At 31.1% G+C, this 13,671-nt stretch overlaps 2 protein-coding genes across 2 annotated transcripts; one reads left to right on the top strand and one right to left on the bottom strand.

The window, feature by feature from the left end:
* Positions 1-4,743: 4,743 nt before the first annotated feature.
* LOC105769513 (uncharacterized methyltransferase At2g41040, chloroplastic) lies at positions 4,744-7,545 on the bottom strand. The gene is made up of 8 exons (XM_012590197.1): positions 7,093-7,545; positions 6,761-6,870; positions 6,527-6,667; positions 6,198-6,279; positions 5,790-5,983; positions 5,563-5,674; positions 5,281-5,385; positions 4,744-5,149 (listed from the first exon to the last, which is right to left on the bottom strand). The coding sequence occupies exons 1-8, from the start codon at positions 7,249-7,251 to the stop codon at positions 5,021-5,023; spliced, it is 1,032 nt and encodes a 343-aa protein (XP_012445651.1). The 5' UTR covers positions 7,252-7,545; the 3' UTR covers positions 4,744-5,020.
* Positions 7,546-8,020: 475 nt separating this feature from the next.
* LOC105769514 (protein CHLORORESPIRATORY REDUCTION 6, chloroplastic) lies at positions 8,021-9,721 on the top strand. Its single transcript, XM_012590198.2, has 4 exons — positions 8,021-8,352; positions 8,513-8,644; positions 9,056-9,264; positions 9,344-9,721. Exons 1-4 carry the CDS (start codon positions 8,133-8,135, stop codon positions 9,542-9,544), a joined length of 762 nt encoding a protein of 253 aa, XP_012445652.1. The 5' UTR covers positions 8,021-8,132; the 3' UTR covers positions 9,545-9,721.
* The last annotated feature ends 3,950 nt before the right edge of the window (positions 9,722-13,671 follow it).

Here is a 13,671-nt window from a genome sequence, read left to right as displayed (position 1 = left end):
TTCAAAGCCAAGTAATTTATACATATGCTCAGATCATATCTTAAGGGTACGAAAATCTAACACAGTAATTCAGTATATATAAAAATTATTTTACTACTTACAATAATAACACATTAAATTACAGACATGTATGTTGGGCGGTGCCAGCATTTCCCTTCATTACAGCAATAACTCAACTCAAACTAATGAACAAAGCTAATAAAAGAAACAGATGTAGATGAGGGAGCCCCCGGTTTTTTGGGATTGAAACATGCTAAAATTCAACACCTCAACCACTCCACTCATCTCTAGTTTTCATTCAATACGTATAAATTTATATACATACCTCATTAATAATTTTAAAAATATGCTTTAATATATGATAATTTGTAAAATTTTATTTTATAAATTTGTTTAGAGTTCATTGCACTAGACAACCCAAACTCTGACTCTCATTGTAAATTGGCCCACAAACTTCAGAACGTTCTAATTATATTTCTAAACTATCGATGTTGTACAATCAGGTCCCTTTGTTATTAAAACGGTTAAATAACATATCAAATCTTATGTCTCCAAACTTAAAATGAAAAAAAATAAAGAAATAGAATGTTGTCGCATAATTTTTAAAAGTAAAAAACTAAAAAAAGAGCAAACAATATATCTCTTGTAAAAGTTTCGAAAACTCTAAAAATTTCATTTTAAATATATTACATAAGATCCGACCTGTCATTTGATAGTTAAATTAACGATTTTAATAACAAAATAACCGAAATAATATAAGGTTGATAGTTTAAAGATGTAATTAGTGTGATTCGAATTTTAGGGATCAATTTAGAATGAAGGTCGTGATTTGAGGATGTTTTGTGGAATTAACTCATTTGTTTAAATTATCGAATATACATCTTGTGGCTTTTCTAGCAAACAAACGACCGACAAATTACACAACTCAATGAAAAGAAGTAATTAGTTTGCTAATTAATTTAGGCATATATTAATTAAATTTACTAATTTTGAGGTGACCTAATTTGTTGTGCCTTTAAGCTCCAAACAAACGCAGATCTTGGGGATTGCAATTATTTCTGTCTTCTGCCCTTCCATTTTAATTTGGAACTCCTAATAATCACAATTACTTATTTAATCCTTCTTTAATGCTAATCCCATGATTAAACCAATATCATGTCGTCTCATTTTTCACCTAGAGGCCTACGCAAGGAAAAATAATTATAAATTATCCGTTCGGTTTAATAAATCACATTTATTTATTATTTGGATTAGCTTCATCTGGCTTGCATTGTTATTTATTAAATATAATTACGCATTACTGCTCATGAACTACTTTATAATTTATTTGATTGATGTGATGATAAAATTAGACAGATTAATTATATTTATATTATTGCAACAATTATAACAAGAATTTTCTCGAACAAACTTCACATCTCGGTAAAAAGAAATTATTTGATTTGTTCATGACAGTAGAATTTTCCTTGAGAAAAGGGAAACCTAAGAAGTTATTAACGATCCTTTTTACAGTAAGCTTTAGGGAAAAGAAAGTTGGGTGTTATTAGATCCGACAGCTTTATATAAATATTTATAATTTCACAAAAGGAACAAAGAGAATGATGGAAGAAATAATAAATATTTTGTTGTGTAAAAATTGTAAACTATGGAAGTAAAAGTTTCAAAATTTGTATGAAACTAGCGTCCATGGATTCAAATTTGAAAAATTGGGGAAAAGAATTCACGTGCACTCCTTAATAATCGAATCCAAAAATTTTATCATTATTACCAAATAAAGCTTTTGATATAATGAAGAATTAAAATTACTTCAAACTTGAACCCATTGGACAATGGGATAAATTTAGGGGTGAGCAAAATTCGATTCGACTCGAAAAAATCGAAAAAAAATTCGAATTTCGAGTTAAACGAATCGAGTTATTCGAATCAACTCGAATTTTTTTTTCGAATTTCGAGTTCGAATCGAGTTGAGTTTTCGAATTCGAATAACTCGAATAATTCGAATAATTCGAATATCAAACTATAATATTTTACAGTTTTACCCTAAACTCCCAAACTTTTTTACTTTTCCCTCAAAACTTTTACTCCTTCCCACTTTTCCCCCAAAACTTTTACTCCTCCTCCCAACCCCCAATCTACCCAAAATCCATTTCCCACCAAAATTTTACTCTTCCATTCATTTTTTTTCAAAATTTTACTCTCAAAACCCTCAAAACCTTTTATTTTCCCCAAAATTTTACTCCTCCCACTTTTCCCTAAAACTTTTATTCTCTTCCCATCCCACCTCCCATCTACCCCAAACCCTCCCCCTCCAATTTTTTTTATATTTTCCTCCAAAATTTTACTCCCCTATTTACTTTCCTCAAACTTTTATTCCCCAAAACTTTTATTTTCCCCTAAACTTTTACTTCTCACCCTTTACTCTCAAATAAAAATCAAAATTATCCAAAAATCACTAAACATAAATAGTAATAATTTTATTTATATCTACTATTTATATTATTAAATTAAATTTCACATTTTATATTATTTATATTATTGAATTGTTTAGTCATATTGAATATTTATATTAAAATTGAATTCTTAATTATGCCATAAAATATTCGTGTTAAAATTTTATATTGATATCAATTTCAAATTTTATTTTAAAATAAAATTTTAAAAATCATATTTTTATATTTAATATATTTTAATTCCAAAATACATAGTGACAAGAATCCAAGATAATTGAAACAACTAAGCAAACAAATAAGCTAACCAAGATATAAAAAATTAATAAATAAATTATGAGGTGATGAAAGTTAATAAAAAATTTGATTAAGGTGGACAAATTTTATTACGATGGGTGATAATGGTTACAAGGACCCAAAATTATTTTTTAAAATTTAACTCGAACAAATATATTCGATTCGATTCGATTCGAATTCCATCTCACTCGACTCGATTCGAGAAAACTTCAAATAAAGTTAGGATGATAAAATGAGATTCGAAAACTCGATTAACTCGAAAATTTTCGATTCGATTCGATTCGATTCGATCGAATGCTCACCCCTAGATAAATTGTAGTAAAGAACAAAATTAGGGGAAAAGGGCAGCATGCTTCCCCACGTGCAGGGGATCCAATGCGTCTTAAACTGACAAAAAATGGTTCCACCATTGGGTAGTCAAAGGGCAAAGCAGTTAAAAATAAGATGATGATGCACGAGGGGGTCTCTCTCACCGGCTGTCCCTTTATATTTCTTACATGTGTGACTGACTGACTCAATCACAACAACTTTGTTCTGTGTCAGATAATATAAATTGGGATTTATTTAGAAATTTTTGTTAATTAATTTACTTTAGAAAAGATTCGTATTAATAATCCAGTTTTTATATGGTTTGTGTATGCTTTGCGTTGTTACCGAAGCCTAGGCTCACGTGCACTGTTCCTTTTGGGGTTTTTTTTTTCACTGCAACTGGTAATTTGTTTTAAGGTTGGTATGACGCCAGATCAACAAGTACGGGAATCTCAAGTTTTTTTCTTTTAAAGCCTTCAAAAGGTGGAATGCGACTGTGGAAGTGAATGTGAGCCGTCTACTTCAACTTTTTCTTTACGTTTTACTCTTACTTTAAATCACCCTGATTTTTACACTGGGTTATTATTTTCTTTACTTAAGTTAGATTCTTAAATTGATAATTGTTTCAATATTGAGGCTTAAAATTTTTTTGTTCAAGTTAATCTTTAAAAACCCTAAGGTTTGAGCTTTAATGAGAGAATAATTATCAAAATTCAAGGGCTAATTTGAAAAAAAGCTTGTCTCGAGATGAGAAAATTTGTCAAATGCTCTTTAATCCCTATATAAAAGAAAGATTCTATGAAATGCCTAATTTGACATTCATGCTTAAACTCTTTTTTATCCGAGTTAAGCCCTAAACTTGATAATTATTTCCACATTGAGGTTTGAATTTTTTCTAAGTTAAGTTTTGAACTTAGGAATTGTTCCCACATTGGGACTTAAAATTATTTTTGTCCAAGTTATTCTTTGAAAACTCTAAAGTTCGGACCCGATGTACAAATAATTGACAAATTGAGAGTCTAACTTGAAAAAAAAATTCTACCAAATTCAAAGCCCTAATCTTACTCTTTAATCCCTATATACATGAAAGATTCTATAGAATGCCTAGTTTCGTATCAAATTCTAGCTTAGGATTTAGAATGTATGAATAATAAATTATTTGTTACTCAACGTCTGCTAAAAATTTAAAAGTTAACTCGTGACCAATGTCTGCTAAATCTTTTGGACATCCACAAATCAACCAAAGTAATAACATTTTAATTATTAATTTGACACTAATCATGATCAAAGTGAAAATAACATATATTGAAGTTATTCTTTTAATTCTATATTTTTGAGGGTGCCTAAGTTGGTAAAGTTATGAACAGTTATTTTTAAATGTACACTATAAACGAAATTGATATTTCACGTTCTATTTATGAACATATTACACATTGTTATATATTTATGAGCAATATAAGATTATTATCATTGCAACCTAGGTATAACTCATAATTTATTATCCAGATTCATATTTTTTTTTTAAAAATATTCGTATCCATTACATTTTAAAATTGAGTATACCTATTAAACGCATATTCGTATTCAAAACTCACCCGAGCGCGATTAAGATACGCTTACATCGCAGGTAACAGCAAAAACAAGGAGTTAATCATGTTTAACCATCTCGGCGAATCATTTGCAACAAATAAAAGGGAAACTGCAGTCAGATATCTAATTTAGATCACCACAATGTCATCATATACTCAATATTATTGAGCACTAACTAAGTATTTCAAAGCATTTACACAATCATCGGTCGATCAGGCAACACTTGCATTAATAAGAAATTGAGCATGCACTATACATTCCATCTTTACCACATTATAATCTGTTTCAAGGTTTTCTTTTTAGTGATTCCTGTATAACCAAATAATATTGTAAAACATATCAAAGCACTATATATATTCAAAGATCCAAACCCAGCTTCAAGGTTTCTGAGCAGAAAACATTATGAAAGATCGCTGAACCTTCTTCGAAAAGTTGGTAAGACCCGAATTTGTGCATACCTCTTCTATCTCCTCCTCTGTGAGGTAGTTATAACTTTGCATAACCCTCTGCAACAAATAAGAATGTTAGCCAGTGCTAAATTGTTCTAGATATCAGCATGTTTGCCGCACAAAAGGAGAACAGAGTCACAGACTAATACACAGCACCAAAATTCAAAACACAACCGGAAACACTGTACCTCTCTGAAAGGTCGTATTATCCAGGGAGTAGAAGAAGTATAACGAAGAAAAGTGCTTCCAACAAAGACTCCACCACTTCTCAATATACGACTAATTTCAGCAATCTGAAGATAATAAAAGCAAGTGACCTTATAAGAAGTTTTTTTAGCTCAGAGAGATGTTGACCCGTAGTAGCATGCTATGTCAAAAACTGCATTATCGAGATACTTTATCATCTTAAAACTCAGGCTGAGAGGAATTTTGTAGCTCAGTCTACGAGACATGAATTTAATCATACTTACAGCATTGGAAGGAGATGGCCAGCAATGCAAGGCAGCACCAGCGTGTACAGCATCAATAGAACCGGACGAGAATGGTAGCCTGGAAACATCAGCCCTGACAAGAGCAATATTGCTGCAAATTCCGATGAAGTATTGATCAGCTCTTGGCACGAGAAGAAATATAAACCTCTACTGGTATTTGCAATGACTGCTTCAACTTTTAAAATTAAAGAGGTAGAGATGATTACCTAGCTAAAAGAGATGCATCTTGCTTAATGAAATCATTACATTGCCGGAGCATGTTTTCAGAAAAATCGAGTGCAATAACACCAGAATATGTCCCTGATTTAGCAAATTTTCGGGAAAACAAACCACTTCCACAGCTAACATCCACTAAAGTGCCACCTTCTGCGGGTTTAAAGTACTCCTGAGCCATTCTGAACTGCACTATTTTGAAAACATAAAGTTAGACATGAATAGCAATGTAACAAACTAAACAAATAAGCCATACAATATTAAGGATTTTGGTGATATTGCAGCATATATTAAATCAGCTCACTTGGAAGGAAGAATCATATTGGGGTCCAAAAAACGATATTTGCATACAGACAGATTAATATTCTGCAAGGGGTCTATGAAACCTGTAAAAGATTTACCTCTTCATCAGCTCCAGGGAAGCCACTGAGATTAAAATTTTGACGCCAGCCTCTTTCATAGAGAAACGATACAAGAGGACTCCTAGAAAAGATGAAAGCATGATCTAGTAAAACAATACCTTTACACAGATATATTTGTAATTTGAACACTAGTTCATTGGTGCAGTCACGAAATGCCGATAATCTTTCTAGCTAAATCAGATTCCAAAAGAGATAGTAATTCAGGAATTTCCATTACCTGTTAACTTAAATCCTAACATAGAACACTCAACCAGCCCTGTCTAAAGGTACCAAATGTAAATCCGTATCTGTATGTTAACTATACATACCGGAATAGCTCTGTCCTAACAGGTTTGACTTCAGTGTAGTTTCTCAATCCAGTAGTGACAGTCAGGTCCAGAAATACATCTTTACTTGAGTATGACTTGTTGCATTTCTTACACTTGAATCCAGACCGGTAGATAGCATCCCTACAAGTTTTGAAAATCAATTAGATGTCATACACTAACATGATCAAAAGATTAATACCTTTGTATAATTACTATATATATATAGTAACTTACAAGTTTAAACCAGGAGGGCCTTTTCTGATCAGTGGTTCATAGCACACAGGGCAAGAAAACAACTCAGTTTCCACTGTTTGATTCTGCTGAGTAGCCTGAGTTCTTAAATCCTGAAAAAAGAAAATAGTTTTTGTTCATCTGAATTTTCTATGGAACAATTATGTTATGCATGTTAAGCGGTAATATGATACAGCATCTGAATTCTATAAATTCAGTATCACCTTAAAAGAAGCATCGCATTTGCAACACATGAAAGAGTAAATAAAAAAAACTTAATTTATAATTAATCTGAAGTCTGAACCTTTCAATTACTTTGAAATGGAGGAGTTTACCTGTTCCAAAGCGACAGCGGAGCTCGCCCGAACAGTGAGGCGGAAGGGTCGAGAAGAAAAATAGAGGGAAGGGCGAAACGGAGAATCATGAGAAAGAGAAGGGTACTTCGGGAACAGAGATTTGTGAAGAGGGCGAAGGTAGGGTGGAGCAATCGCCATTAAAGAGAAGGGAAAGTGGAAAGGTTGACTCACTGATTCTCTAGAAATGTGGTTTATGCAAAAGTTGGAGCTTTGGGTAATGCTATGTAATATGCTCGTCGGTTAGTGTTTAATATTCCTGTGAAATTAGTGGCAGAAACGTCAGCAACCATGGGAGAGGAGATACTCTCCTCTACTAAAATATAAGAGGAAAATCTCCATTGCTGATATACCAACTCTAATTTATGATTAGTATTTGTCCACATCAACTCTTAATTTTCATCCCACACCAAATAAAAGGTAAAACGTCTCCACTCTCACTCCCAATTTTTTTCATATTGAATAAATTAATTTTATTCAATACTTATATTTAATGAATCTTGATTCTAAAAAATAGTAGAAAAATAAAAATTTGATAAAATTTAAAATAATATATAAATTCAGCAAATTGGTAAAATTTGAGGTTATATTTATTAATATACCAATCAAAATTAAGTACAATATCATCCTTATAATTAAACTTACTTTCCTTATTTATAGAGATTTTTTTTAATTCTACAAAATTCTGTTGATATTGTGATGCTAATTTGCTAGCTTTTATGTTGCCAGGTGGGAAGATATTTTGAAAAAGAAAAATAAGAGGAGTGGATTGTTAATATTAAAAAAAATATATATTGATATACCCTTCCAATATATTTTAAGCAGGGAAGGGGAACATGTAAATAATAGATAGGGTTGAGCTGCACCCTACAAAAAACCTCACACAACGGATATGATATGGAGCTTCAAAAAAAACATATGGCCGCTAGCATAAGTAATAACTTAGATAAAAATATCTGAAACCAAAATAACACAATCAAAACTATAATAACTGCATTTTGACCATAAAGATAACACAGTCCATGGCTACTGCCCTTAATCCTTTACTTCCCCTTTCTCCTTCCCTCAAACACAACATCAACAATCCCTCTTCATCCCCATGGATTTCATTCAAACCCATCTCAGCTTTAATGCCTAATTTGCCTATTTCCCACTTCACTCGACAAAGAGGACAATTTGCACCCTCAGTTTCCTTCAATCCTTCTGGAAATTTTGACCTCTCCTTGTATGGTGATGAGGATGGTAAGTAACTGAATTTCATTGCCAAATTCTTGTCTTATGTTAAGATTATATAATTTCAGTGGTGGGTTTTGATTTTTTGCTCAGTTTTAGCGTAATCTTTGAGTAAAACGATAGCTGCAAAACAGGGTCTAATCTGATATATGAAACTGTTGCATTACAGATTCCTCTCAAGCTGAGCCTCCAATGCCTCCTAGTGAAGGTCGACTTGAAGTGATTATTGATAATGATGTTATACGGCGGCTTGATTTGTCCCCGTTTCAAAGTGCCACCGGAATTACTTCCCCTTTATCAGGTACAAACGGATCATATAAAAGATATTGTACTTGGAGTTCGATTATATTTTACCTATAATTAAAAAAATGAGTAAATTAACTCCTATTTGGTAGATAAAAAAAGTAAATCGTCTTTTTAGTTAAAAATTTCTTCTATTTTTATTATTAAAAAACTGGTGTAACTGAGGGAATAACCGGACAACATAGTGTGTCATAGGAACCGGTTTTTACTAGCGGAAATTGATGAAATTTTTGAGAGAAAGATTAATTTACTTTTTGATTTAACATACAGAGATTAATTTGTCCTTTTTCTTTAGTAAAAAAATCAATCTAATTCCTAATACCAGGAATACCATCGTATTTTTACTCCAATTCTTTTTTCTTTTATTTGGATCAGGTTGTTTAATTACTGATGGAACTAATGTTTACAGCTGAACCAAAAGAGTATCTTGAAAAAACAATTGGATTTACAATAAACTATACCAGAGATGATCCACATGATCCAAGAGAATTGTCAGAATTTCCTGATATAAGGCTATGGTTTGTAAGGCTTGATGCTGTGTATCCATGGCTCCCTGTGTTGTTAGACTGGCGAGCTGGGGAATTAGCCCGTTATGCAGCCATGTTAGTCCCCCATCAGGTACTACCATCCAGTAATAGATTTGAGAAATGAGAGCTTTTCATAGCCTAATAATGTTGGGATGTCTTTTTAATGGCAGATGAGTATGAGAATGGGGGTTGTATTTAATCCAGAGGCACTGGAATTGTTCATAATGAAGAAGGTGTTCGTAGTATACTCATGGTTGAAACAGCAAGGCATTCCAAAACCTCGACTGAAGACGAGTGACATGGCTAGGATGCTTGGGTTTGGGATTGGAGATGAACTTTTTGACTTGATTGATCAACAACCACTCGATTGAACACCTTGTATTCGTTTAACTCTACAAATAAAGAAACAGAGATGATGTCTCTACTCAGTTGCCGGTAATATATATGATTTGCGTTGGTTTTTTTTACATAAGTTGTAATGATAATTTTAGTTTTTAATATTTATAATTTTTTTTGTTTATTTTAATATTATTAATTTTAAGTTTAAATTAATTATTAATCTTTTAAAAATAGTCAAATTGTTTTTAACTAAAGTATGGATTAAAATATTAAAATTTTGATGATACTGATGTGAAAACCTGTGTACCAGTTTATGTGAATTATTTTGTTTTATATGCAATTTCAAAAATAATTAAATAATTATAAAAATATTCAAAAATATATAACATAACTCAAAATTAGAAAAATATAAAAAATAATTTTATAAAAATTCAAAAAAAGATAGTCAATATTCAGTTAAAAAATAACAATTCAAATATTTTTGAAAAAATATAAATAGTAAGAGTCAGATTTGTGATTGCATAAAAAACTAATGGGCTTGAAAGCGAGCCACTGATCTAGTGTAAGCTTACTTAAATTGTATTGGACCAGGCCTGAATCATTGAAAAAATAATAATAATCTTGGTTCACCAATCTATTGGGAATCCATGCTATTCCTAATTTTTCATTTAAAAGTCAACATGTTATTTGTTTGAAATTAGGATGTAAATTTTATCCATTTATAATAAGTTAAAGATTACCATTAACCAAACAAACAGTTGCAGAAGAAGCCTAGAGGTTCAATTCCTGCAAGAGTCGCTTGAAATTTTATATTCGACTCTCATTTTTTTTATAAATATAATATAGATTCTTATTTTATTTTAAATTCTCAACCTGTATAAATTACCTCTAAATTTATTCTCATCTAAACTCTAATATTTTTAAATCATTAATTCATTTATGTATTGTAATAATTTAATTTTCATTATAAACTTTTTATAATAATGCATTTTATTCTGCAAAAACTAGAATACATCATATAAGTAAGTAAATTAACTCAGTAATCAACAACCAAAATATAGAATGGTTACATCAATATTTGAACTTAAATTTAGCAATTATTTTGATATTGAGACTTAAATTATTTTTTTTCAAGTTAGGACCTAAACTTTATAATTGTTCTTATATTAAGGTTTGATTTTTTTTTGTCCAAGTTAATATTTGAACTTGGCAATTGTACCTATATTAAGACTTGAACAAATTGGTCTGAATTTTAAGGTTGTAACACTCCTAACCCTTATCTGTCGTCGGAACAGGGTTACAGAGCATTACCAAACTTTTCAGATTTGAATACAAGCATTTCATAACATTTAATATATATTATCAGAAACCAATCATTAATCACTAATATTGTCCTTTGTATGATCCCTCGAGGCCCAAAATACGCATCAGAAATAAATTGGGACTAAACTGGAAACTTAGAGAATTTTTCCCAAAATTTCAAAAATTTTCCCAAAAGTTCAAAATTTTTCTTAGATGCAGGGGACACACGCCTGTGTGGCCAGGCCGTGTGTTATGAAATTAATGTGCAAGGGTCACACGGCCAAGCCATACTCCCGTGTGCTAGACCGTGTGCAAAAACCTGAGCATTCTGTTTCTAAATTTTAAGGATGTAAGGGACACACGGCCAGGCCACATGCCCATGTGCTTGGGCATGTGTCATACACGACTGAGACACACGTCCGTGTCTCTGCCTGTGTGGACGAAAATTGGCCATTTCAAGGCCACTTTTCTCACCCATTTTTAAATTCCAACCTAAACACTTCAAATTACACTCTCATAAGCCATAACAAATCCCTCAATACAACTAAATCAAGCTTTAAACATATGTTATTACCATCGACATCCTAGCATTTTTAATTTACCATATTGATCAAACCACGTATTTGATTTATTATACCAATTAAAATATATTACACATTCACCTATATGCCTATAAGCTATCCATCATTTAACCACTCTAAACATATATCAAGCATGATTAAATCATACATATATAAGTTGGTGGGAAATATATAACAATATGTGATTTTTAAACATTTCCACAAACTAACTTTACTTAAAACTATTCCAACCCTATACATGCCATAAAAACCATAGAATACGTTTTAAAGACTACCAGGATGAGCTGGGTAGTGTGACTTTATGTGTTGATTCGATCTCCCGACCTCACGGTTATCTACAAGGACATTAAACAACACAATTAAGCTTAATAAAGCTTAGTAAGTTCAATAGGTTAAACATAAATCTTACTGAACCGAATATAACAAATCAAATTTTCAAATTTACTCATGCAATCTTCCTGTCAATCACAAACTTAAATGATGAACTCACTTATTTCAAATCAATATCAATAATAAACAATAAATCTTTCAATTTCAATTACATAAGTCACTTATCAAGTCTTACCAAATCGGAGAACAGCTTACGGATATGAGTACATCGTTTTCAGAAGCCTGAAAGCTGAATAGAATCACATAAATGCTAAACAGAAACCCATAAGGGTTGAACGGAAACTCATAAGAGCTGAACAAAATCTCAAAAGGGTTAAACAGAAGCTCAAAAGAGCTTAATGGAAACCCATTAGGGTTGAACGAAAACTTATATGAGTTAAACAGAAGCTCGAGAGAGCTAAACGAAAAGTAATCACGAAAGTTCGCAACAAATTTTGAACCTCGATTTACTTGGGTAATTTGTCATCAATTCTTCCTTTGCTATCTTTCGCCACACAACGATTGTACTCAATCTCGCATTCTATTTAAACTGGATATTCACTTCAAATTTATAATTTAACAAAATTTCATTTTTCAACAATATACTAAAATACATAATATCATTCACCAAATCAATATAATTAATAAAATTTAACCATACGAACTTACAGGTTAAATTGTAAAATTTGTAGAAGTTTAGGACTATTCTACTAATTTCCCTTTTCACAGTATCTACGGACTCTTGATCTAAAATACAAAATTACTCATTAATTAGCATATATATCAGTTCCAATTCACTTCAGAATTAATACCTCAATTTTAAAATTACACAATTACCCCAAATTTTACAACATTTGCAATTTAGTCCCTTACTAATTAGTCTATCAAATGAACTAATTTTTCTCAATTGGTAATTTATCTAAATATTATAGCCTATCTTACAGCCCTTAATACATATAAATTTAATACCAAACCCTAATTCTTTAATTCTTCACAATTTAGTCCTAAAATCAATATCTAACAAAATCACTTATTAAAATCATCATACAACAAAATTAGAGCTCCAAATCCATTTTATTTCATAAAAATATCCAGTATTAATCAATGGTAACTTTTAAAATTCTCAATAAATCAAAAACTAATGAAATAGCTAGTTGGACCTAATTGTAAAAGTCTTAAAAACAAAAAAATGATAAGAAAAAGGCAAGAATTAAACTCACAAGAAGCTGAAATGTGAAAACCAGTTTTGGGAGCTCTTCAATGGTGTTTTTGGACAGAAAATTGATGAATAAAATGTCTAGAAACATTTAGGTTTTTCAATTTGATAATTAAATTTCAATTATTTCCCATTTTGCCCTTGAATCACATGATTTTTTTCGCACTCATGCTGCCTCAGCCATTACACTTGGCATATTTACCCTTTTAGTCCTCCCTTATTTACCATTTATGCTATTTAATCACTTTAGCAAGTTTTGCACCTTTTTCAATTTAGTCCTTTTTAATTAATTAGCTATTAGAACGTTAAAATTTTCTAACGGAACTTTAATACTACTTTAATGACACACTGTAAATATTTATAAAAATGTTTACAACTCATTTTATAGAACTGAGGTCTCAATACCTCGTTTTCTAAACTATTTAACCTAATAAATCTTTATAAAACACAAATCACTAATTCAAAAAAAATCTTCCTAAAACCACATTTGACTCGTAAATACTAAATAATAAAATTTATGAGCTTACTCATCGAAATTGGTGACCTCGATTCACCGTTTCCGTTACCACTGAAAATCAAGTTGTTACAACTATCCCCCCTTTAGAAAATTTCGTCCTTGAAATTTGTTACCTGAAAATAGGTTTGGATATTGTGATTTCATTGATTTTTCTATTTCCTAGGTAGCCTCCTC

The sequence above is a fragment of the Gossypium raimondii genome, chromosome 5 (assembly GCF_025698545.1).
Source record: "Gossypium raimondii isolate GPD5lz chromosome 5, ASM2569854v1, whole genome shotgun sequence".
In the NCBI taxonomy this organism is placed as follows: Eukaryota; Viridiplantae; Streptophyta; class Magnoliopsida; order Malvales; family Malvaceae; genus Gossypium; species Gossypium raimondii.
Note: the sequence above shows the minus strand (reverse complement) of the source record. Positions and strands in the feature narration are given on the sequence as shown.

Bases quoted from the DNA above. Each gene is read 5' to 3' on its own strand.
- LOC105769514 (XM_012590198.2), top strand. From the start codon at position 8,133: ATGGCTACTGCCCTTAATCCTTTACTTCCCCTTTCTCCTTCCCTCAAA. The intron at 8,645-9,055 runs GTACAAACGGAT...TAATGTTTACAG, and splicing joins AATTACTTCCCCTTTATCAG to CTGAACCAAAAGAGTATCTT. The intron at 9,265-9,343 runs GTACTACCATCC...TTTTAATGGCAG, and splicing joins CCATGTTAGTCCCCCATCAG to ATGAGTATGAGAATGGGGGT.
- LOC105769513 (XM_012590197.1), bottom strand. From the start codon at position 7,251: ATGGCGATTGCTCCACCCTACCTTCGCCCTCTTCACAAATCTCTGTTC. The intron at 6,871-7,092 runs GTAAACTCCTCC...TTCTTTTTTCAG, and splicing joins CCGCTGTCGCTTTGGAACAG to GATTTAAGAACTCAGGCTAC. The intron at 5,386-5,562 runs GTAAGTATGATT...TATTATCTTCAG, and splicing joins GGCCATCTCCTTCCAATGCT to ATTGCTGAAATTAGTCGTAT.